This window comes from Ctenopharyngodon idella, chromosome 7 (genome assembly GCF_019924925.1).
Source record: "Ctenopharyngodon idella isolate HZGC_01 chromosome 7, HZGC01, whole genome shotgun sequence".
NCBI classification, from domain to species: Eukaryota; Metazoa; Chordata; class Actinopteri; order Cypriniformes; family Xenocyprididae; genus Ctenopharyngodon; species Ctenopharyngodon idella.
In genome coordinates this window covers 45747575-45770531 of record NC_067226.1, presented here as the reverse complement: position 1 = coordinate 45770531, position 22957 = coordinate 45747575, and the positions used below count along the sequence as shown (strand labels likewise).

General features: G+C 37.2%; 2 protein-coding genes across 9 annotated transcripts in view; one reads left to right on the top strand and one right to left on the bottom strand.

Moving 5' to 3' along the window:
- Positions 1-128: 128 nt before the first annotated feature.
- On the top strand, positions 129-15260 carry btbd10b (BTB (POZ) domain containing 10b). Of its 4 annotated transcripts, none has more exons than XM_051899230.1 (9): positions 129-296; positions 6250-6446; positions 6536-6818; positions 7840-7942; positions 8262-8312; positions 11437-11557; positions 11745-11942; positions 13804-13914; positions 14371-15260. In XM_051899230.1, exons 2-9 carry the CDS (start codon positions 6293-6295, stop codon positions 14700-14702), a joined length of 1353 nt encoding a protein of 450 aa, XP_051755190.1. In that variant the 5' UTR covers positions 129-296; positions 6250-6292; the 3' UTR covers positions 14703-15260. The 4 variants fall into 4 exon arrangements, with proteins under 4 accessions (XP_051755190.1, XP_051755189.1, XP_051755191.1 ...); XM_051899229.1 differs by having other exon boundaries at positions 6536-6848; XM_051899231.1 differs by lacking the exon at positions 8262-8312 and having other exon boundaries at positions 6536-6848.
- A 1166-nt stretch (positions 15261-16426) lies between these two features.
- Positions 16427-22957, bottom strand: part of bmal1b (basic helix-loop-helix ARNT like 1b) — a 29566-nt gene continuing 23035 nt past the window's right edge. For all 5 annotated transcript variants that reach the window (XM_051899228.1, XM_051899223.1, XM_051899224.1 and 2 more), the window contains 7 exons: positions 20799-20905; positions 20564-20714; positions 20388-20476; positions 19997-20093; positions 19796-19892; positions 17280-17373; positions 16427-17199 (listed from right to left, as the gene is read on the bottom strand). In XM_051899228.1, the coding sequence (XP_051755188.1) occupies positions 17039-17199; positions 17280-17373; positions 19796-19892; positions 19997-20093; positions 20388-20476; positions 20564-20714; positions 20799-20905 (796 nt within the window). In that variant the 3' untranslated portion in view covers positions 16427-17038. The remainder of the gene's footprint in view (positions 17200-17279; positions 17374-19795; positions 19893-19996; positions 20094-20387; positions 20477-20563; positions 20715-20798; positions 20906-22957) is intronic.

Here is a 22957-nt window from a genome sequence, read left to right as displayed (position 1 = left end):
CTTTCTTTCTTTCTTTCTTTCTTTCTTTCTTTCTTTCTTTCATTCTTTCTTATTGTTTAACAACTTGTAATCTGATCGATTTTATCATATAAGGCCCATTGACTACATCACGTAATTCTCGCGATACTTTAGTGAAGTCACGTTTCCTGTCAGCAGTTGGTGGAGATCAAATTCGCATTTTGAGAAAAAGCTGATGGTCCTCTTCAAATTTTGATGGTTCTTCTTTTCTATTTACCTCACGGGAGAACACCAGTAATTAATTGTTTCATAAACTATGCTCACGACACTGTAAAAAGGTAAGAATTTGTATGATTTTTAATCTAAACGGCGTTTGTTTTGTTGGTTAGCTTCGGTGGCTAGCTAATAGTTCTGTAACGTCCGCTGAGGTTTTGTGTGTAAAAACGAGTTCGCTGCTTTACAACACACCAGACACATAATCACAGATTTACTTATAAATCCCTATTTAATTATTAAGTGAAGCGTGTCAGATAGTGTTTTTTTTTTGCTTTCGTTTATTTTATTTTTTTTGTCTTGTCATGTATCGACTCTGGCAGGATGACACACCAACCATCCGCGAGACTTCGATCAGTCATTGATTAGTTGTCGCTTTCGGCTGTCAGATCAGAAGAGTTTTTAAAAAACATTTTAAATAAAGAACATTATGAAACATGATTATTTACACTTAAGTGGTCCTAAACAATATTTTGACACTTAATTCTCTGAATTATGAATTATATTCGCAAAGAAAAAGCAATGATTCTTTTAAAAATATATTTTAGAACTAATAGTAAAGTTCTAGTAACAACAACTACAAAAATAAAGCTTAAAAATAAAAAAATACCCATAAAACAAGATATATTTCCTTTTATATCACTATATATAATATATATTGTATCTGGTAAAGCAATTACATTGAATAAGGTTGACCAAATAACAGGCGTTTTTATATGTTTTCTCTGTTTAAATTACTAACCTAAAGAATATAATAATTTCAAATCCCCTTTTCACTAAATTATGTATAATAATGACATCTAAAGAGAACAGCTATATATAAAATTATGGAAAAGGTTCAAAAGTAAAATACGTCATTGTTGTAACATTACATCCTGAATAGTTAAAAATTACAGTTATGAAAATATTTAAATACTTAAACATGTTATATCTAAAGCATTGATGTATAATTGTGGCTTAAGTGTCTAAACTTTATTTGTATTGCCAAACATTTCTGTTAGCAAAGGAACGTAATGTAAAAGAGATTGGTATGATAAAAGCAGTTCATTTGTTGTTAATTAGTGACATTATATTAGGTCACGGGGAAAGAAACCGGTCTGCTTGTACTTGTGAGGACACAACCAGCGTCACATGAGTTCTGTAAAAGTGTAAATACTGCCGATTACTCACACTGCACAGGATGATAAATGTGGCAATTCACTTCCTTGTAAGTGTTTACTAAATCTACTAGTTTATCTACTTGAGAGTCACTTAACCTACAGATTTCAAAGGTTAACAACAGTTTGTTGTTTGTCTTTGCAAGACCTTTGACTCATTATATTGTGCAGCAACAATAATTTTATTTACTACACTGAGTCTTTGTTATCTAGAATAGAATATATGGTTCTTGGCACAATATGTAGGAATGACAAACTGGCCCAGGGTTTAATATCAGAAGTCCTCAGCTATGTTATTTGGCCAGTGAACGGCTGAGGAAGAAAGGGGTGGTCTGGTCTCTCTCTCTCTCTCTGTATTTGTTGTTTTATTTTAAGGGACTGGTTTAAATGGACAACTATCTTTGGAATTTCCTGAACTTTTAAAAAACAACAGAAGTGCTGTGCACAGAGGGAGTGGTTCTGCAGACAAATGTCTGATTCATATCCCGTCTTAATGGGTCTTTATCCTGAAAGTTTTAGGGTTACATATGTTTGACACATAATTTGACTTTCAAAGGGTCTTTACCATGGTACAGTGATGGTAATAGAATGGTACTTTGATATCTACCACAGTACTGTATTATTACTTTAACATGGGACAAGTCCAAAAACCATAGTAGTACTATAGTACTACTTTGTTCATTTATATTCTGCAGGTGTGTATGCATGCACACAATGAGTCAGTTAGTTCAGCTGCATGACAAACATCACGTTTCTCCTGTGCATTACGCTCATGACATCCAGCTGAATTTACCCCAGGCACTTCCTGATCAGCTGGAACAGAAGCTGTTCGAACACACCCTTTCTCTGTCTCATCTGCTGCCTTACTCATTCTGTTGTTTATTTGGATATTACAGTTTTTCTCAATCGCTTTGGCTCAATTCTCGAATGAGACTTTTATTTCTCAAAACAATAAGTTCACGTCTCTGAACAATTAGTTTCTTGTTCACATCAGATTTGGGTTTCTTATCGATTTAAGCAATGTGCATGTATTTTGGCACATGTGTGCAAAAGAGTAAGTACAATTGTCTAAAAATGATCCATTCAGTTATCCAAATCTGTCAGACATGCATGTATATTCCATACCTTTGTCATGAAATGTTTGTAATGTCTGCTGAACTGGCAAATGGCCTGCCATTGTAATGAAGTAGGAATAACAATCTTACCAGTCAAGTTTGTAAGCATACAGTAGGCTATATGGAGTTTGCCCAGCACAATCACTACTATTTTTGAACATGGAGGAATGTCTAATTCCGAAACAGCAACAGCAGTGTAACAGCATGTAAGCTGAAAATTCACAGTTGCTTGTTGCGGAAGAGCAAGATGTGTACGAATGTGTGGTGTTAGGGGAAGACATAATAGAATATGTCAAAATGAACAAGCAGCTGTGAATTTTCAGTTTACATGTAACACAAATCTACAAATGTGCTGTATAAATAAAAATGTTCAGTCCCACTTTATATTAGGTGTCTTTAACTACTATGTACTAACATTTAAACCTACCCATGCCTATTTCGTTTAGCAGGAAATGTGTATTTAAAAAATATTTCCATGGTGAAAAAACATCTAAACATTTTGACCAGTATGGCTCACACAATGACAAAAAGACTTTTTATTTTGGTGACACTAGCCAATTTATTGACAAAAAAACTAGGTTTTGAAACCTGAATTAAATGTTTTGGGTGAGTAACTACATTTTGCAGACATGCAATAGGGTTCTGATGTTTCAGCAAATTAGCACTTATAGTTCAGAGAATGTTAAGGCTGTTTCGAGTGCCAAAGCGATTGAGAAAAACTGTAGTACTGACTCTAAATATGCTACATTTCTGAGCATCTGACATGAACAAGTGTCATGTAAATGTGGTGTTGTCAATTAAATTTAAGGGTGTTTTGGGGATGTTTCTCTGCAGTTCAGTTTATCTGCATGTTTTTGTTTTTTTTGTCATTAATCCAGTATTTGCCAGATTCCAATTTTAACTGAAAATGACACAAAAAAGTTTGATCTGATTGCTCAATTAATTAACTCGCAATGAAAGCTATAGAGCTGCCTCTGATTGTAGGTTATTACAGCTGTATCAGTATTATAAAATGCAGAGTTTAACTTCACAATGGCTGCTAAAAAGAACAACAAAGCCATCAAAGCATGCAGTTCTGAGGCTGGTATGTTACAGAGCCGTTGAGAGAGACGGTTCTGGGCTGCGTTTCCAGGGCTCGACAATAAGGACTGCCCGATGGCCCGGGGCCAGTGTGAACGACACTCGGGACAGTAGACGGAACTGTCACTTGCCCGATCAGGCCAGTGCTGTAGGGTGTGCGACATATATCGTCTATAATATCGTAATTGTTGATTTAACAATCTGAAATTATCAAGTATGTCCCTTACTTTACAAAAAACAAACAAAAACACACCCATTGAGTGCATGCATGCACTACGTGATGTAGTCTAGTAGGTTAGACTAGTGCGTGTGCATATTTATAGTGTAAGCATTCACTGCGTGATTTAGTCTACTGAAATGTCTTTAGAATGCATCAGAATTCAAGATAAGGGGCAAAAATGACCCTTTATATCTTTCATATTTATATAATTTAATATAGGTAACCAATATTAAACAAAGAGCGCCGTTTTTCTCCAAATATCAGCACGATTACAAATGTGATATTGATTTTATATAGCGTACAGTTTAATGAACAAGAACTTAATATCAAGTGACTTACATTTTAGACACCAAATCGCCTGTTTCGCTCTATTTCACCTACGAAAATAGTTCCAAAGTCCACACAGAATTGTTTTGCGTCTCTGAGCAACACTTCCTGAATGAATCAGCCGTTTGAATGAATCAGTTGAATCTCAATGACTCACTCGTTAACAGGGACTTGCTGCCACCTCCTGGCGGGTTTCATTTCCCGTTTAAAGTGTCTTTTCATTTTTAAAATAATTTTAAATAACAATATTTAACGTTTTATTTTCAACATTTCAAAAAATTTATGCATCTGTAACTGCTCTTGACTGATTAACTTTAATAAATCTTTATTTAATATTTAATCTATAGTTATATAGTTAGCTATACATTAGATTACAATTTCTGTACCTGAAAATCTTCTGTTTAATCCTACATGAAAATCTTGAAAAGCACCATTTATTTCATTTATATGTTTGTTCTGTTGTATTTATTTTTGCTATTACTCATAAATTGATTATTTGTTACTATTTTATTACTTACTGTTTATTTGTCTAACAATATTTAAAATTTAAGTGAGTTAATCGAGTAGCTTTTGGTGTCAATACCCCTAGGCTTTTTTTATAGGCCCATTTTCTTTTCTTTTACTTTATTAATTTTTTGTTGTGGGGCAAGTATATTTTGGCGGGGCAAGTAAAAATTTGAACCACTGGCCTGACAATTATGATTTTTGTCAAAATCGTGCAGCCCTATTACATAATCATATTTCTACTCAATTATTTTTTTTTTATTTTTTTTTTTTTTAGAAATATAAACATTTAAATCGTGGCTGTCATAACTGATTTATTCAAACATGCATTAAATATTGAAGAACATTAAAAATTATAATGAATATGTAACGGTGCATGTATTTATCAGAATGCTGTTCTCTAGAGTTCATTTTTCTAGCTGACTAATGAGATTATGGTCACTGAATATGTTTTTCTGAGGTAAATGTGACGTTACGTGACATTGTTTACAAGCTGTTTTACGTCTTTCCGAGGTTGAAACACTGATTGAGCTATTACACGAGACATGATACGGATTTCGGTAAGATGTACTGTATCTTTTAACATACCTTCAGATGTTTAGTCATGTTTATTTCGTGCTGTAACTGGTATTAAAGCGGAGGAGAGGATGTTCACACGCGCTCCGTGCTGCCGCATCTCTTTAACTGAGGCGCTAAAGCGATCTGTCATGTCACATTAAACAGCGCCAAAACGGTATTTATTTTTTGAATCTCATAATAAGATGGACATCATTTGAAATCTGAGACTTTGCTTCATATCAAAAGTAACAAAGCACAAAGATTATTGCTATTTATTTGATGGGAGGCGCGCTACATGTTCTGTTCATTCCTCAACTGAAAACAGACTAATCGATTCTTGGGATTTAAGAATCGATGTCGGTTCGTAAAAATGAGAATCGATTAAAATCAAGAAATCGATATTTTTTTACCCAGCCCTAATGCACATGCAGATTACGTGTTCAGCCTATAGGTGCTTAGTGTTTCTTTATGAAAGTGACATCGCCATCTACTGGCCTGGCAGCAGAATACGGCGTTTTTAGCCGTTTTTTGCTGATCCTTGTGAATGGGGATCGTTTTGACAATGTTGTCATGTGTACATGAAAAACGCAAAGGAAAAACCTTTCTGTTTTTAGTACATCGTTGTCGTGTAAATGTACCCATTGTTTGTGTGTTGTTGTTTTTTTTTTAATTTCAGTTTGTTATTTTAGTACATCAAGTTAAACAATGAAAATGACTGAAATGTTACTTTGGCTAAAATAATTTTTTTTATTATAATATATATATATATATATATATATTTATTTATTTATTTATTTTTAATTTCAGTTAACATTTATTTTATTTTCAAGTAACGAAAATGTTTCTTTATGGTTTTAGTTAACTATAAAAACTCTGGTCTCAGCATTGCTATGCAGAGATGTGAGCAAACGTGACATTAACTCTATGGTGTTGTCAGACCCATTTCACCTTAAATTACACTGGAAGTCCGTTCCTCTCGAGAGCCGCTGAATTATGACACTGGGTCTTGTATTCAGAGGTGTTTTCTAAGGTTTCTCTCTTTTTTCGCTTCCTGCAGTAGCCAGATGTGTTAGTCTGGACTTGAGACTGTCCAGGTGAAAATGAACATGCATGGTGCCAGCGGAGGCTGTGACCGATCCAGAGATCGACGGCGCTCCAGTGACCGCTCTCGGGACTCCTCGCACGAGCGTGCCGAAGGCCAGCTCACACCCTGTATTCGCAACGTGACCTCACCCACACGCCAACACAACAGCGGTGAGAAAACACACTTTGTCGTTTAGGTCCGGTTTGGCTGTTCATATAAGTCCTGTGGTTTGTCATCATGTTGTGTGTCATGTGAGCAGATCGTGAGGGCGGCTCATCACGGCCCAACAGCCCCAGGCCTCAGAGGATCTCTCCCAGCAGCAGCAGCAGTGGGGTGGCCAGCAGCCGTAACAGTAGCTTGTCCAGTTCAGAGGGCACCTACAAGAGCATGGTCCCCAGTGAGATGGTTTTCGTCTATGAGAATGTCAAAGATGGAGCCCGCAGCGTCCGCACATCAGAGAAGGTCACGCTCATCGTGGACAACACTCGCTTCGTGGTGGACCCCTCGATTTTCACAGCACAGCCCAACACCATGCTGGGCAGGTTAGGAGCAGACCGCTCATCTGATAAAGGGTTAAAGATCACCTCATAATTTTGATTGTCTTCTAAACACCTTAATGTTGTTTAAAACATATATGAAAATGTTGCAAATATTTGTGACCACATTGCATTTGTAGTGGTAATGCTAATCTTACTTGAGGTGTCCCAGAAAAGAAAAAGAAATTTAAATTGATATGCATGCATATGAGACACATTTTTAAAACTTTTTTTTTAAGACCTGCTCAAATTTTTAAAAAATAATACCGTATGTCCATACAGAACAAACCTATACAATCTCAAAATAAATCATGTATCTCTTTTACTTAAACAGTCACGCATAAAAACTACACAACCCTCTACGGACACACTGAAACTCGAGTCGCCATCGACTTTTTACATGGAATGCAAGAACAATGCAGATGAGAAAAATTCGACATAAATATAAAATATAAATTTCAAACACTATTAAAGTCAAGTAAACAGTCTGTAATAAAATAAGAACAAATAATCAAACTACAAGCAATAGCACAAATAAACACAATAGATGCATTTTAAAAACTGTGCTTTTCAGGTTTTTCGGGTAGATCTAACAAGTAGTTTTAGTTTAGGTATTCAGTCAAATGTAAAATAACATTATGCATATTCTTCACTGTATGAATTAAATCTAGATGAATCCTTATTAAAGTTACAAAAGTTATTCAGTCAAAAGTGATTTTTTTTTTTTTTTTTTTTTTTTTTTTTTGCAGTGAGTCTGTTTGGTTAAAGGGTTAGTTCACCCAAAAATTTAATTTCTGTCATTGAAGGTGCTGTTGGACATTGTTGATATTTGAAATTAACCCAAACAACTTACTTTAAATATCTCTCTTTGTGCTCCACACAAGGAAAAAAAAAAATCAAAGCAATGATGACAGAGCCCTTTATCTTATCTCAGCCTTAAAATAATGTGTAGTCTGTCTATTTTTGATACATTTTTCTGTTCTTGTTTCTAAAAAAAAACATGTCTTTTTTTTTTTTTTTGATGTAGAATGTTTGGATCTGGACGGGAACACAATTTCACCCGGCCCAACGAAAAAGGAGAGTATGAGGTGGCAGAGGGCATCAGCTGCACTGTATTTCGGGCAATTCTGGTGGGTTTTTGTCCCTAGATATCTTGTTACTCTCTCACTGCACACATTAAAGCGGGTCACATCAGATACTGCAGGCAGAGTGCGTGTGGCTTGCATGTACAGAATGATTACTTTTAGGGCCTGTTTATACCTGGTCACTTCATGCGTTTTCTCTGATCGCATAGCTGTCTGATTTGTTAAAACGGTTCCATTTACACTTGGCCACATAAATGTCTCCCTAAAACGAATAAAAATCCGATCTTCAATTCCCGCACTATATGAAAATTTCAGTCACGTCAACGAAAGCAACAGATGTGAGCCTCATTTTATTTATCATCAGCTAATTTCAAGATCAAAGACCATAATAGGAGAGAGAGCGGCATCAGCACTGGTAAGATCATTTAGTTTCACTACTTTTAATGAAGATGATTGTGTTTTGAGCATCTGAGACTTACTTTCAGTTTCATGTGCGGCAGTTTGCCCATCGGCTTGCTGAAGAGATACACCTGGCGCTGTCCTACTGGCTATAACATGTCATATAGCCTATAACACACTCTCACGCTTATTTTTTAAACTTTTTGGGAGAAGTAAAATTTACATATGTGGTTTGAACAACCAGATGCATTTACACTTGTCCAGTTTTGTTTGGAATGTCACTCAGAAAAAACAACTAAAAATGCCTTCAGGGCTTAAAGGGTTAATCGGAAAAGTCTAATGGGTGATTTTTATGCGTAAATGAATATTTAAGACAGGTTTGAGGTTTGTTCACAGACTTGCACTGTGGGCTGCTTCGTCTCTTAGAACATCTTATAATGAGCTTCCAGCAATAGCTTTTAAATAATGCCATTAAGTGCAGCATAAGCCTGTCATCGGCTTTGCTCTATATCCTGCTGTAATGATCTTTTGCCACAGTGTCTGTTATGTGTCTCAGGGCGGTGTTTATTGTGCTGCTTTAGCTCAGAGTGCTGTAGTCAATCAATAAACTCAGATGAGTGCATTCAAACAATGTCACTGACTAGAGAGGATGGGTTGAGTGTGAGAGCTTTAACAGAAAAGCGTGCAAATTGCAGGACCAATTTAAACTGCAGTACAATAATCACTAGAGGGGATGGGGAATGGGATTTGGACAGAGTCTGATTCTGAACCTGCATCACCTTTGTGAGCTCTTTGGCTGTTACGTATCAAGGGCACGTGGTCTACTGCAGATGTGTCTGATGTTAAAATTCTGACTGGTTTTCTGCTGAAAATTAATTTCATGTAATGGACTGTAACCAGTAAATTGCTGATATTAAAGTTCTCTCTCTCTCTCTCTCTCTCTCTATATATAAAATTTATTTATTTATTTTGTCTAAATAAATATCAAACAAAACATTAAAAACTAAAATAAACCATTTTAAATGCTGCAAGAGAATTTACAGCATTATAATGTAAAATATGAAAATTGGATATTCTTTTTGATATTTGCTAAAGATTATATTTAACTGTTATTAAATTAAGTTTTTTTTTTGTTTTAGATAATTTGAATGTAAAAATAGGGGAAATTAGTGTTTTTTTTTATATATATATATATATATAGTTTTTTTAATTTAAGTTTAAATTGTAGTTATTTTAGTACATCAAATTAAACTAAATGAAAATCAGATGTTTCCTTGGCAACAAGCTAAAATGAAAAAAAAGTTTTATATAATTTTTTATAATTATTAATTTTTTATTTTATTTAATTATTAGTGTTTTTAAAGATTAGCTTTAAGTGAGTTATAAAAAGAAAATGAAAAATAAGGAAAATTAGGATGCACAGTTAAATATTCAGTAACGTTTCTGATAAATTAAAAGATCTATAATAACGACCAGTAACTGGTAAAAATAAATAAACAAATAAAACAAATAAAATTTTAGCCTTTGTACTTCAAATGTTCATGAATTTAAATCAAATTAAATTAATGTTACATGCAGTTTCTTATTAATTGTGAAATTCACTAGCAATTTCTGAATGAAACAAATTTATGTATAAACAATTTTTTCAGTGTAGTGTTAAAGGGATAGTTCACCCGAAAATTATCCCATGATTTACTCACCCTCAGGCCATCATAGGTGTATATGACTGTCTTCTTTCAGACAAACACAATCAGAGATATATGTAAATATATCCTGGCTCTTCCAAGCTTTATAATGATAGTGAATGAGGGGTGAAGCCCAAATAATTCATCCATCCATCATAAAAATAATCTATACGACTCCATTGGGTTAATAAAGGCCTTCTAAAGAGAAGCAATGGGTTTTTGTAAGAACAATATCCATATTTAAAAATTTATAAACTAAAATAACTAGCTTCTGGCACAGGACCGTACGTATACTGCGCAAGTAAACTTGCGCCACAAGAGTAACCCCTGACCCGATGTATGACGCAGGATGTAGAAGTATCGTGAGCTTAGACGCCTCTCGTGGTTCAAACAAATAGGGCTGTGCAACAAACTCAAGCTCCTCTTTTCTTACAGGGAAATCCTCCGACATTTCTAATTCTTATTCATGACTGGTGTTTTGTTTTGCTCTATCCTCTGCGCTTCTGCGTTCGTCATTGTGTCATGCGTTGGGTCAGAGGTCACTCTTCTGCCGCAAATCGATGCGTACGGTCATCTGCCGAAAGCTAGTTATTATAGTTAATAAAGTTTTAAATATGGATATTTTTCTTACAAAAAACGCATCGCTTCACTTCTTCCAAAGCTTGGAAGAGCCAGGATATTTTTAAATACATCTCAGATTGTGTTCATCTGAAAGAAGATAGTCATATACACCTACAGTAGGATGGCTTGAGGGTGAGTAAATCATGGGATAATTTTCATTTTTGGGTAAACTATCCCTTTAAGTCTAAAATGTTCTGGCTACAGTCATCAACATTTCTCTATTTAGCTGACAGTGAGCAGCTGGCTTACATCCATGTATGCCTTTTAAGTGCTTTTTCGAATATTACCTTTCATGCAGTGTATAATATAGCTGTTTGTGAATGTGAAAGGTCTGCAAAGTTTTAAAGATCGAAGCGCACAACAAATAAATTTGTCTCCTAAATGAAAGAATCGATTCTGAACTGCCAAAATGACGCATCAGTAATTCCAGTCTCACTTCCTGTTACAAACACTTTGATGCACTTCCAAAGGATGAGGACTCAGGCTCGAATTGATACAGAAAAACTGACGCCATCATTCCTTTCCGTATCACTGTGTATCAAGTACTGATGATGCCTCCGGAGGTGAAATTTAGATATGGTAATGGCCGTTTCGTTTCCAACACTCGCTGTAAGCGGAATCCTTGAACATTTCAGACACTGTGAGAAAAGAGGTGATGCAAAGTATATCATGAGAAAATTTGTGTTTTTTGACCTTGGATGCATGTAAACCTGTTGTTGGAGACCTCCAAAAACAAAATTAAGATTGTTTAAAATAGCATAATAGGGGTACTTTAAGCAGTGCAGCTTCTGTAATGACATCTTTTGTGTTGTCTGTTCTTTCTCTAACTGGCAGGATTACTATAAGTCTGGGATAATCCGTTGTCCTGATGGAATCTCCATTCCCGAGCTAAGGGAAGCGTGCGACTATCTGTGCATCTCTTTTGACTACAGTACTATCAAGTGTCGAGACCTGAGTGAGTAATTCCTCTGCTTCTTGAAAAACCTATTCTGATAAAGTGAGATTAGTCTACCGTCAGTGTCCATGCCACTACTGTGATCTGACAGCTGTGGTATTTTAACCATGTTCTCAGCCTCATAGCTGCCAGATTTCCCTGCTTTGATTTTCCACAAGTTGTTTATTGACCCACTTTGTCTCGTCAGGTGCCCTGATGCACGAGCTGTCCAATGATGGTGCTCGGCGGCAGTTTGAGTTCTATTTGGAGGAGATGGTGCTCCCTCTGATGGTGGCAAGTGCTCAGAGCGGAGAGAGGGAGTGTCACATCGTAGTGCTCACAGACGATGACGTGGTGGACTGGGACGAGGAGTACCCGCCTCAGATGGGAGAGGAGTATTCACAAAGTAATCACACACATCTTTCTGTATTATCTTAAAAACATTTCATGAGTGTTTTCAGTGAAGCACCGAATTATTATTATTCTTATTATTATTATTATTATCATTATTATTATTTTTTTTTTTTAACCAAAACCAAAATTAAAGCTTTCATTTAGCTGAAATCCGAAAAGTTAAAAAGTTATAAAAAATCCGCTTTTAAAACCGATTCAAGGGTTAGTTCACCCAAAAGTGAAAATTCTGTCATTAATTACTCACCCTCATGTCGTTCCAAACCCGTAAGAGTTTCGTTCATTTTCGGAACACAAATTAAGATATTTTTGATGAAATCTGAGTTCATCATAATTCAATCGGTTCATCATATAAAGCCAATCGTCTTTTCAAAAAATTTGGACTAACCTGCTCAATTCATGTGTATTAGTTTTAAGATCTCTTTATGAGCTTTTTGAAGCATCAAAGTTTCAATTGCTTAGGCTGTCTATGGAGGGACTGAAAGCTCTCAGATTTCATCAAAAAGATCTTCATTTGTGTTCTGAAAATGAACGAAACTCGGAATGACTTGAGGGTGAGTATTAATGGCAGAATTTTCATTTTTAGGTGAACTAACCCTTTAAATTCTGCGTAAGGCAGTTTTATATAAACTTTTTAATATAATTGTGTTTTTACTCCAATTCATGGTTGGTAAACATTTAAACTGTGGCTATAATAAAAAATAATTCAAACATAGGCTACATTAAATAATGAAGACATCACTTACAGGTTAAGTAAAAATATATAGAATATGTAATATAGTGCACTTATTTATCAAAATGCTCCTCTAGAGTTATTTTTTCTAGCTAACCTATACAGCTATGAACATTGAATGACTTTCCTAAATAAATAAATGTAACGTTATGTGATATTGGTCACTAGCTGTTTTATTGACATCTTTCTGTGGTTGAAACACAAAGATTGAGCGATTTACATGACTTGTTATACCGGTTCTTTAAACATACCTTCTGATGTTCATTCACATTTATTTTGTGCTATAACTAGTAGTAAAGAGGAAGAGAACAAAATATTACCTTAATATAATTTCATTTAATTTTAAAATTCATCTGTATAATATTGTCTCTCTATATTTTAATGTTTATTCAAGTAATGATTAAAAAAAAAAGGTAAAAAATAGAACTACCATGAAATAAGGAAGCTGTAAAGTATTCTCTCGTTTGAACTCGTTCGCTCCTGCTCTTTCGCACGCTCTCTCAGTCTTCTCTGCATTGGATTTTGGGAAATAGTGCTTCAGCAAGTGTACATTAAATGTACACTCAAAATCAGAGTGGATTGTGGGTATAAAGTAGTGAACGAATGTAAGGAATGAAGTCGTTCACTCAGAATGCGGACACCACTACAAAATGGCCGACACCCGATATAGTGCACTATATAGTGGATAGGGAGCTGTTTCAGACACAGCTTTTGTTTCCTATTAAAAGTAATAACACACAAGCTTATTGTGATTATTGGATAGCAGGTGCACTACAAATAATGTTTAGTGAACTTTTGTTCATGTATCATCAGAAAACAGCACAGACTAAATGATTGATCCTGGGGTTTAAGAATAGATATTGATTCATAAAAATAATGACTGATTAAAAATGAGAAATCAATATTGTTAATCCATGTTTACCTGTTGTTGTAGTGCAAAAAATAGACGCTGAACACAGTCAAAACTTGCCATCGGAGAAGCGCTAATTAAACATCATTTCAGTTAATGATTTCGGCCCTACATAACCAGTTTTACAGATAAACAGAAGATAATCTTGGTGCATCACTAGTGTTTTTATCTGTGGCTACAACAATTATACTTCTTTTTTTTCCCCTTTTTCAGTTATATACAGTACAAAACTGTATCGTTTCTTCAAGTACATTGAAAACCGTGATGTAGCCAAATCAGTTTTAAAGGAGCGAGGACTTAAGAAAATTAGGCTGGGTATCGAAGGTAAGAATCCTTTTTTCACATTCTATTTTTACAATATTATACCCATTTAGTCAAATATGCTATTTTATTTTACTCATTTAAAGAAAAAGTTCACCCGAAAATGAATTTTCTCTGCAATAGCAGAGAATCAAATATGACAACAGGTGTCAGGTTTGACTTCACTGACATTTGATCATGAAAAAATTGGGGAACCGATGATGTTCATTGTCTTCCAATCTGACGTTGTGTCATGAATACTTTACACAACATTTACTCAACTCACTACAAATTTTAAAATGATTTACTATCCATTGATAAAGCGGAGTCAGTAAAATTCGGCCAAATATTAGTTGATACATCAGACTGTCTCTAGTCAAAAGGGGCCATATAGTCTGCTAATGAGAGAATTTTCATCTTTGGTGAACTTATGATCACATCAAAAGACAAAACTTTTGAATATCAAATCTGCATTTGTAGGTTATCCAACATACAAAGAGAAGGTGAAAAAGCGTCCCGGTGGTCGACCTGAAGTCATCTACAACTACGTCCAAAGACCCTTCATCCGCATGTCCTGGGAAAAGGAGGAAGGCAAGAGTCGACACGTGGACTTCCAGTGCGTGAAAAGCAAGTCCATCACGAACCTGGCAGCGGCCGCGGCAGACATTCCCCAGGACCAGCTTGTGGTGATGCACCCCGGACCACAGGTGGATGAACTGGACATTCTTCCCAACCACCCTCCCCCCGGTCAACACTACAGCAACAACTTCAACAACGAGCCCGACCCCGACGCCCCCTCGCCTGCCGTCTGAGAGCAGACGCCCCTTCACAGCATGCTGCAGCATGAACCAGAGTGACACTATAACCAGATTGCCTTCTGCACCTCCTCCACAGCCTTAGAGCCTCAACTGTCTAGTTACTGTATTTAAAAAGAAAAGGAAAAAAAATACACCGTGGACATGGGATACTGGCATGGGCAGTGCTCTCTTGTTTCGTCTTCGCTGTTCTCTTTTTTTTACTTGACCAAAGGAAATTTATTTTTGTTTGTTTGAAATGAAGTTAGCAACCTCACTTATTTTGTAATTGGGCCTATTATATGATTATAATTACTGTTCTTTTCCATTTGACTATATTATTACTGCAATGAGTTTAATTATTATTAATATTATGAAGTTCCTTTCACTTGTTGCATTTGGGTTTGGTGCCACTTTTTTCTTTTGGAAAGCTCCCCCCCCTTGATCTCCTCAGGAGGTTCTTTTGCCTGGTGAATAAATGCAGTGTTTTTCTTAGGTGGACATTAATTTATCTGCTCAAGATCTGTCTGTTCAAGCGCTTGAAAATCATTGTATTAATAAAGATATATAATATAATGCATTGTGTTAAGTTTGTACATGTTACGCTTGATTTTTTTTTTTTTTCTTGTGTGTGTGTTTTGCTGATGTCAAAGATCAAAATAGCAACTGTTAGAACAGTGTAACTGGGCATAACAATAGTCCAACTTAGTATTGATATACAGCAGGGGTGTCAAACTCATTTTAGGTTGAGAGCCGGATGGGGAAAAAAAATGTAACCACGTGTGGGCCAAATTACTATTTTTAAATCTTAGTGCGCTGACAATTAGCCTACATTAATATTAACCCTACAAATCACAAATTAATAAAACTAGAAACAAAAAAAAACACTGCTCTTGCTTGCAATAAACCCTTACCCCCATTTCAACAATTATGTTTTTCTTCCTATATTTTGCGAACCGTGAGCTTTCTGTGCCTGGTACAGTTTTTGCTCTGCTGGCGCATCTCCTCTTTGCGTCTGTCTTCAGTGTGCCCCGTAAGGCCTGTGTTAACATCCTGTTTACTCCCACACAAATGACATTTTGAGAAATGATTGCAAAGCAGTTTGTGTGCAAGTCCGGAACAGATCGGGCAAAATAAAACTTAAAACCATTCCAATTTATGACCGGTGCATTTCTATTTTCTCTTATTAAGATCATCCCCTGGGCCGGATTGGACACCGTTGACATCCTCTGCAATACAATTGGCTAGCCGGGAATGTATGGCCTCACATTCCCGTTCTGCATTTCACCCATCCAAGTGCGTGCACACACACCCGGAGCAGTGGGCAGCCGTTTTTTTTCTGCGGCGCCCGGGGAGTGATTGGGGGTTCGTTGCCTTGCTCAAGGGCACCTCAGTTGTGGGTAATGAGAGTGAAAGAAAGTGCTGTTCCGTTCACTTCCCCCACCTACATTTCCTGTCAGTATTCAGACTCGAACCCACAACCTTCGGGTTACAAGTCCGACTCTCCAACTATTAGACCACAACTGCCCCCTAACTGCCTTTCCTGTACTCCTTTGCACAACACTTCACAATCAGGTTTGGAAATGCTAAAAATGAGTTTTACTCTAAACACATGCAAAGGTTTTGTAGTTATATGTAGAGAACATTTCTAATTCAATATTTTGAAGCAAAAATAAATATTTGGTGCCTATTTTTTCATCTGAATGGTGTACTCTCACATGAAATGAAGACTGTACTCAAAATACTTTTCTATAAAAAGAAAAATAATACTTTTTATTTTAAAAAGTCACTGCCCTTTCGTTCATTTAAATCATATACATTCAGATAAAGTAATTCGTACATGTTATAATACACATATCTATGATACACATTTTTTTTTTAGTAAGTAAATATGCAGAAACACAGAAAAATAAATGTTGAGAGATGCATATAGAAATCATCTCTAACAGGATTTGTGGTTGTTAGTTTTAGTTTGTGGAACTGACACGTGTGCTCCATTCTGTGATTAAAACAATATCCTTGCCCTGATAATGGCGTGTTGTAGGATGTTGAGCGATCTAACGCCGTCACATCCAGGTGCGAGAAGTCTTTTTTTTTGTCCTCAATGAAAGTGAAACAGTGACAAGATCACTTCTTTGACACGTTGGAATATACAGCTGTGGAATGGGGTTGTGGACCAGTGAGATTTTGCTATGGGCGGAGCTACCTGAGGCATTGTGACAAAAACAAACGTAACGTCACCAAAAAGAAAAAAAAAAAAAACTGTCCACACATTGATTTTTGTCAAAGTCATTGGCTGGTTCGAACACAAACGAGATGGATACAGTATGTCAGGTTGTACACATTATGGGTTCTCACAGAGGCCAGGGCAGGTCACTGAAGTCCACAGGACCTCCCAGGCCTGCGTCCGCCTCCAGCAGACTCATGATGATCGCCATGGCAGCCTCATCACTACTGGGGCTGCTGGAGCCTGGCTCGTCCATGATGTCACCGATACCAATGTGTGAATTGTCACCTACAGATCGGACACCATATTGTGAACCTTTTCAAAAGCAATACTGAAAAATCGATGATCAAGTCATCTTTAAAACTTACTTAAAATAGAGCTGTTAGAGTAAGGATATCCTATGCTGTCCTGGCCTGACATCATCCCTGCAGAGGGAATGTCTGGAGTTCCACCATTTGAAATCTGAGCAGTTAGGGAAAAATTAAATCAAGAGATGCATTAATATCACACTAACTTTCTGTACCTCTTAGGGGTGTGCGATATGAATCATCTACGACAATATTTCGTTATTGTTGTATTAACATTGAGAATGTCACACACTTTGCAAAACAAAACATGCCTCGAGAGTTCATGCTTTCACCGCGTGATGTAACCTAGCATGCCCACACATTTCAATACATGGGGGCAAAAATGTCCCTGCCCCTGAGTTTTTGTCTTACATTTCAATAAGAAATAGTGAAGCAGTGTTAGATGAACAAGCGTGCTGTTTTCGCTGAATGTCAGCATGATTGAAAATGTGATATTGGTTTTATACAACAGTTCAATAAACAGAAAGTTACATTTTAGACACAATATTGTCTATTTTTGTTCTATTTCACCAATGGAAATAGTCGCAAACAAAGCAGCAACGGAACCATTGTGCGTCTCAGAGGAAAACAGTGGTGTTTCATTCCTGAATGACGCAATGAACAAATCAACGATTCAGTGATCCATTTCTAAAGACACTGGCTGCATCTGAAATCGCACACTCTCTTGAGTAGGTACTTATTTTGAATAAGTAACAACTTTACGAGTGCTAAAAAATGTTTGTCCTATATAGAATGAATGTGTGTAGTATGAATGTAATCCTGACGTACTACATCCACCATGTTGTCATTATCATATGACCTACGGAGTCAGTTGTGTCGCTTCACCTCCATTCACAAATCCTCTCTCGTGGCCTCATGGGATAGTAAAGTATCCATCTTATGCACACTTCAGAATCACCTACTAGTACTATATAGTAGGGAAATATGCGATTTTGGATGCAGCCAGTGATTTGCTGCCACATAAATCAGTTTTAGATTAATATTTAAAGTAGCGTTTAATAAGGCATTTTTTCTACCCTGATTTGAACGCTCTGTTTTAAGGGGCGTGTCTGCTGTGAGACTTCAGTGTAAACGCCCACTGCTGTGATTGGTTGACATGTTTGTATATGAAAATAGCAAAGTATCACATGTGGAACTCTCTCGAAAGCTTTTAGCACATTTTTACTGTTACAACTCTCAAGGGTAACTAATCATGAAAAGTGCTGATTATAGCATTATATTTAGATTGTGGCATGAAAGGTTGCAGTGATGAACAGTGTAGCCGATCACAGACATGTTGTTGAGCGCATGAAAGCAGTGATCTCGTCATTGCAACTCAATTTCTAGACAAATGCTTTCATCATAACTAACAGTGCAAACATGATTTAAAAAGAGATTCTTTGAATAAAATGTGATTTTTGGCACGAGTCCAGAACTCAGTCACTGATAAACTCGCGCTGTTTGATTGACAGCTCCAGTGATTGTAAAAGGAGCGTTCTTTGATATATATATTTAATTTAATCACAGTTTAAATAACAGATTATTTTCATCCTACTAAGTCACTGGTTTGATTTACTGACACACAGACAAAGAACATCTGACTGTACATGAATCATTATATATCAGATCAGGCATTAGAATTAACACAGTTACTTACATGTTGTTGCATTACTGTCGAGTCCATATCGTAAAAGTCTGTTTGCAAAGCCTGTGCCGAAATGCAACCGATTTACCAAAGAATCCACAGTGAAATGTACCGAATACAAATAAATAAAGCTTAACTGAGACATTCACATTGTTGAAAATAAATAACCATATTCCTAGCATTAGGATCCTTTGAAAGTTAATGTTATTTTTAGCCCAGTGAGTGATCCTGATCTCCTCGTCATCTCACTAACACGACGGTGGGCGGGGCCAAAGTTGCAATGATTTTCTTCTGCAGAGGCGGGCTTTTGTCGCACTATTATGTAATAAAGACACACATTTCAAAACGAGGCACATTGGACTAACAAGGGAGTTTTCAGTTCTGAAACTTACAGGATATTCTTATAGTACAATGTCAAAAGCTCAAGGAAAATTTTATTTGCTTTAGATGCAGCTTCTGTGGCAGTTCTGCAGTGCAAAAATTGATTTTGTTGATACTGATTTCATTTGATTGACAGCCTATAGTCTCATATTATTCTAATTTAATGTATTGACTAAATGTAAGAATTTGACAATCTGACATAAAAGTTGATGTATACATCTAATAAGGTTAGAAAACATTGCCCTTATTAAGGTGGCATCCCTTAACGTCCCTTGATGTTAAAGTTTCTGTCAAAAAGCTACCTTATAGAATATGATGAATACGAAAAGCTTTAGGAGTCAGCTGTCCATGACAGGCTTAAACCAGTCAAGGTACCAGCACAGAAACACACACTGCAAAATGTTGTCTAATTACCGTTATCGACAAGATGTAATTTTTTTGTCAATATCGCACACCCCTACCTCTATATGTGTTAGTCAGAGACTGAACCTTAAGTGAACCCAAACGTTACCTTCCTGCCCCCAGGGGATGATGTATCAGGAGGGGGTGTGCTGTTGGTGATGTTGAGGGGGCTTGAACCACAACTAGAGGGGGATGAGCCTCTTATCCTGTCAATCATATCAAAGAAAAATAAAACCAGATGCAATATCATCATGAGTGTGACACAAGTGCAGATTATTAGGATTAAAACCATGTAAACTAATCCAATCACCTTTGGATCTCCATCACTTCCTCCGCGATCATGCGTCCAATCTTTCCTGCTCCGGGTCTTGTGCCTCCAGGGATTCCAGGGACAGTCTTCCCTGAGCCTGCAGCAGAACATTTGACAAAAGACACCGACTGCCTACGTATATCCGTTACAATCGAAATGCTACGCAACCTCCCAGCATAGTATTCTCCCTTAGCAAACTGTGGTAGTAGCAAACTCATATTTCATCATATTCATAATATATATATATATATATATATATATATAGCTTTAAATAGCCACATGATTTTTGTCAAAGAGCCACAGGTTCCTGACCTCTAGGTTAGGACATGGTTAAACAGTCACTAATTTATTTGTTGTGTTAGGATGTGGAGAGTAAATTAGATCAGCATACCGTCACCGGCTGTAAGGACACTGTCCATACTCTGGGGGGAGGCAGTGAGCTGAGGATAGTGAGGCTCTGCTCCCTCAAGTGAACTTCCCCTTAAAACACACAGCCATTCAAGTCAGTAAACCAAACTATCAGAACACTGAGAACATATTTTATTAGTACAGATTTAGTTTACTTACGAGACGACTGTATTAGTTGAGACAATGTATTCTACTTCTTTGGTCCAAGGGTTCATGAAACTGAACCAGCGACTTCTTAAAGTTATAAAAGAGCCATCTTTAATCTTGAAATTGTAACAGTTAGTGTTGATCTTCTCTCTCATCTGCAGTACTGCAAACAGAGACATACAGATCAGAGATCATGACATGAGTCTGGTCACGCTGCATTTAGGTACGAGCATCGCTCTATTGTTACCCTGTCTATGGCATTCAGCAAGATGTCCGATGTCATCCTGATGGAAATACTCATAGAAAGACGTGCCCAGCAGCTCTTGAGGTAGATAAGCAAGAATGGCCGTGGCCCTGAAATGAAAAGAGGAATCTTTTACACACAATTTTCTGTACTTTCTTCATTCAGCTCAAATCACTTAATATAAAGCCTACGTTTTGTAGATGTTCTGTAGATCAGTTGATAATGACAGCATCAAAGTCATTTTGGATGCCTATCAGACTACTCCTCTTTCTTACAATCGACCGCAAGCTCGCACTCGGATCCGCCTCCATTTTTGAGTGCAATGGTCACATCTCAAACGTTGGATGGAACAAAGTCCCTGACCTACTTTCTTTTTCTTTTTGAATAAGCCATTTCACTCACATACAGTATCTCACAAAAGTGAGTACACCCCTCACATTTCACACCATTTTATTATATGTTCTCAAGGGACAAATCTATAGAAATGAAAATTGGATATACTTTAGAGTAGACAATGTGCAGATGATTTACTGTCCTCTAAAAATAACTCAACATACAGCCATTATTGTCTAAATAACTGGCAACAAAAGTGAGTACACCCTAAGTGAACATGTCAAAACTGTGTCGAAAGTGTCAATATTTTGTGTGAGCACCATTGTTATCTAGCACTGCCTTAATCCTCCTGGGCATGGAATTCACCAGAGCTGCACAGGTTGTTGCTGGGATCCTCTTCCACTCCTCCATAATGACAACATGGAGCTGCTGGATGTTAGACACATGGCGCTTCTCCACCTTCCACTTGAAGATGCCCCACAGATGCTCAATATGGTTCAGGTCTGGAGACATACTTGGCCACTCCATCACCTTCACCTTCAGCTTCCTCAGCAAGGCAGTTGTCATCTTGGCGGTGTGTTTGGGGTCGTTATCATGCTGGAAAACTGCCGTTTGGCCCAGTTTCTGAAGGGACGGCATCATGTTCTGCTTCAGAATGTCACAGTACATGCTGGAATCCATGTTTCCCTCAATGAAGTGCAGTTCCCCAGTCCCAGCAGCACTCATGCAGCCCCAGACCATGATGCTACCACCACCATGCTTGACTGTAGGCAAGACACAATTTTCTTGGTACTTCTCACCAGGGCGTCGCCACACATGCTGGACACCATCTGAGTCAAACAAGTTTATCTTAGTCTCATCAGACCACAGGACATGGTTCCAGTAATTCATGCTCTTGGACAGGTCTTCAGCAAACTGTTTGCGGGCTTTCTTGTGAGCCAGCTTCAGACGAGGCTTCCTTCTGGGACAACGGCCATGCAAACCGACTTGTTGCAGTGTGCGGCGTATGGTCTGAGCACTGGCAAACTGACCTTCCGCTTCTGCAACCTCTAAAGCAATGCTGGCAGCACTCATGCATCTGTTTTTTGAAGCCAGCTTCTGCACCTGGTGCACAGCACAAGATCTCAACTTCTTTGATTCAACTTCTTTGGCCTGTTCCGAGTGGAACCCATCTTGGAAAACCTCTCTCTATGACCCTGGCCACTGTGCTGTAACTCAGTTTCATGGTGTTACCGATCTTCTTATAGCCTAGGCCATCTTTGTGGAGAGCAACAATTCTAGTTCTCAAATCCTCAGTGTGTTCTTTGCCATGAGGTGCCATGTTGAACATCCATTGGTCAGTATGAGAGAATTGTACTCAAAGGACCAAATTTTAACTGCTCTAATACAAGATACACACATTTGTATGGTCATGTCAAGCAGACAAAAACATGAACATGATGAATAGGACATGTGGCTTTGCATGGTTAAACGACATTAAGCTGTTATCACTTAGGGTGTACTCACTATTGTTGCCAGCTATTTTGACAATAATGGCTGTATGTTAAGTTATTTTCAGAGGACAGTAAATCTATACTGCTATACAAGCAGCACATTGACTACTCTAAAATATATCCAAGTTTCATTTCTATAGTATTGTCCCTTGAGAAGATATACTAAAATGGTTGCTGAAATGTGAGTGGGTTACTCACTTTTGTGAGACTGTATGTCACTATAATGAATATCTAACATTTTGTGACCGCACTGATGGTGCGTGTACAACAGTGCAAGGTGAATGTTGAGACAGAAGAGTACACTAGGGGGCAATACGCACAGGTGTGATGTTCTGT